This window comes from Ciona intestinalis, chromosome 5 (assembly GCF_000224145.3).
Source record: "Ciona intestinalis chromosome 5, KH, whole genome shotgun sequence".
Classification (NCBI taxonomy): domain Eukaryota; kingdom Metazoa; phylum Chordata; class Ascidiacea; order Phlebobranchia; family Cionidae; genus Ciona; species Ciona intestinalis.
The window spans coordinates 1,893,965-1,895,962 of NC_020170.2; the positions used below are offsets into that span (position 1 = coordinate 1,893,965).

At 31.5% G+C, this 1,998-nt stretch overlaps 1 protein-coding gene across 2 annotated transcripts in view; it reads left to right on the top strand.

The window, feature by feature from the left end:
- Nucleotides 1-117: 117 nt before the first annotated feature.
- The window catches only part of LOC104265760, a 9,203-nt gene continuing 7,322 nt past the window's right edge, over nucleotides 118-1,998 (top strand). The window contains exons 1-3 of one of the 2 annotated variants that reach the window (XM_026834427.1): nucleotides 118-274; nucleotides 467-581; nucleotides 1,666-1,856. In XM_026834427.1, coding sequence (XP_026690228.1) covers nucleotides 1,683-1,856 — 174 coding nt within the window. In that variant the 5' untranslated portion in view covers nucleotides 118-274; nucleotides 467-581; nucleotides 1,666-1,682. The remainder of the gene's footprint in view (nucleotides 275-466; nucleotides 582-1,665; nucleotides 1,857-1,998) is intronic. The other variant, XM_026834428.1, reaches the window with a different exon arrangement.

The window sequence follows — 1,998 nt, forward strand, 5'->3', positions numbered from 1 at the left end:
GTCTTGGGCAAGACACTTAACGGCAATTGCTCCAACCCAGTGGTCACTAATGGGTTGTCCAAATTAGCAGCCATACATAAAAAATCCCCCAAAAAATAATCATCCACAAAGTAACATACATAGTAACTCGTAAGCTGGCACGAGGTGTTAAACCTGTGTTATAACGACTGTCGTTTTCCGGCCACGCGAGGATAAAGTAAGTTACATTACATTACAATATATGTGTGTGAAGAATGATGTAGTACAACTAGGAAGCAAAAGAACAAATGACTTGGTAAGTTGTTGTGATGTACTTAACATACTTTGTGACTTTATGACTAATGACCAATGAAAAACAAATTGCTGTTTGGACATAAAGTGAATTAAAAGCCAGAAATTTAAAGAATATGTAATTAAGTTATCATGTTACTTTATATTGGTTTACATAGTTTCATCTGAAAAACTGTAAATAAATTAATTTGTGTAGGTAGGAATATGTAAGCAGCCACATCAACCTTTCCTGTGGATCAATTGAAACTTTGTAGAATATGCAATTCCAGTTGTGTGTAGTGACAGGATGACAGCTATGAACAAATGAAATGGTATGTTACGGATATAGAATGTGTGTATCGGCAACATATATACCTGAGATTCTCTTTAAGCTTTATGTAGACAATAGTAAGAATGTTTGGCGTATATTTTGAAACCACCTTATTAACTTTTTTCATATTTATCATGTGGTACCCATTATGACATGTTCAAGCACTACGTAGTTTTAGTTCTTTGAATCTTCATGCAGATTCATTACATTGTTTGTAAAATGTAATCTGTATATGACTATACATTGTGCAATACTTGGGTGTCATTTAATAATCAAGTTTTCTATTATTTAGTAGATGTTTCTTATGCCTCTTGCTTTTTTTAGGTTGATGAAGATTGTTTCTGTAAAGTTCTGGTTTTCTCTACAAAACAAGCCTACCATTTTTATTTAATAATATTTACACTTTTCTGTGAAAGTTGTAAAAAGATGTTAGCGTATTGTATTAAATGTCATTTTGCTGTTAATTCTCAAATGAACTGTTTAATAAACATATTATAGATCATAGACCATAATTTTATGGTATGATAAAGTCATTCATGTAAGTCAATCTAATTAAAGTTGTTGTAATTGGTTGTGATTACAAGAATTACCGTGAACCATTTCCGTGAATATAGTTTAGCCATTGTATTCAAATAAAGTATATTGTGAATTGGATTTGTGTAATAAACCTCTGAAGTATGAATGTGACAACTCAAAAAAGTCATTATAAAATCCGTGTGTAGACCTTTTCTATGGCGAACTATATTTCATGAGTCTTGCATAAATTTAGTCTAATCTTTTTTGCAAGCTTAGTAGCATTGACATTGACGTGTGTGTACAATATGGCATCTTTACCAAGTTTTACATGAGCTCAAATATTTATGGCTAAGGCATTGGAGTTAACTTTAAACATCTTTTAATATTTATTATGTCGTAACAAATCAATTATTTTGTAGTGAACTTTTTTCAGGCGTTTCTTTTTTCGCAGTATGCATAAAGATTTTTTACTATAATTAATACAAAAACTAAAAAATATATAACCTTTTGAACTAACCAAGTATTATTTTTAGTTTTTATCTAATAAATTTATTAATAGTATCTTTTAGTTTCAGATATTAAATCTATGCCAATTGTGAGGATGAATGAGGAAATTCCACAAATTGATTTGGATCTACTGAAAAGTATATTTCAAGAGTATAAAGATGTTCTGGTTGCTGTCATCAGTATTTTTGGAGTACACCGGGCAGGAAAATCTTTCCTTTTAAATGTTTTATGTCAATATCTGGTAGAAGATCAGGTGTGTTTGTGGAACTTAAATAAAATGAAATAATTCTTATTTTAACTTGTCCGGCGCCGTGGCATAGTGGTTATCGCGCCTGCCTGTAACCCAGAGGTAATGGGTTCAAAGCTCGAGGCTGCTACCATTGTGGGTGTATGTG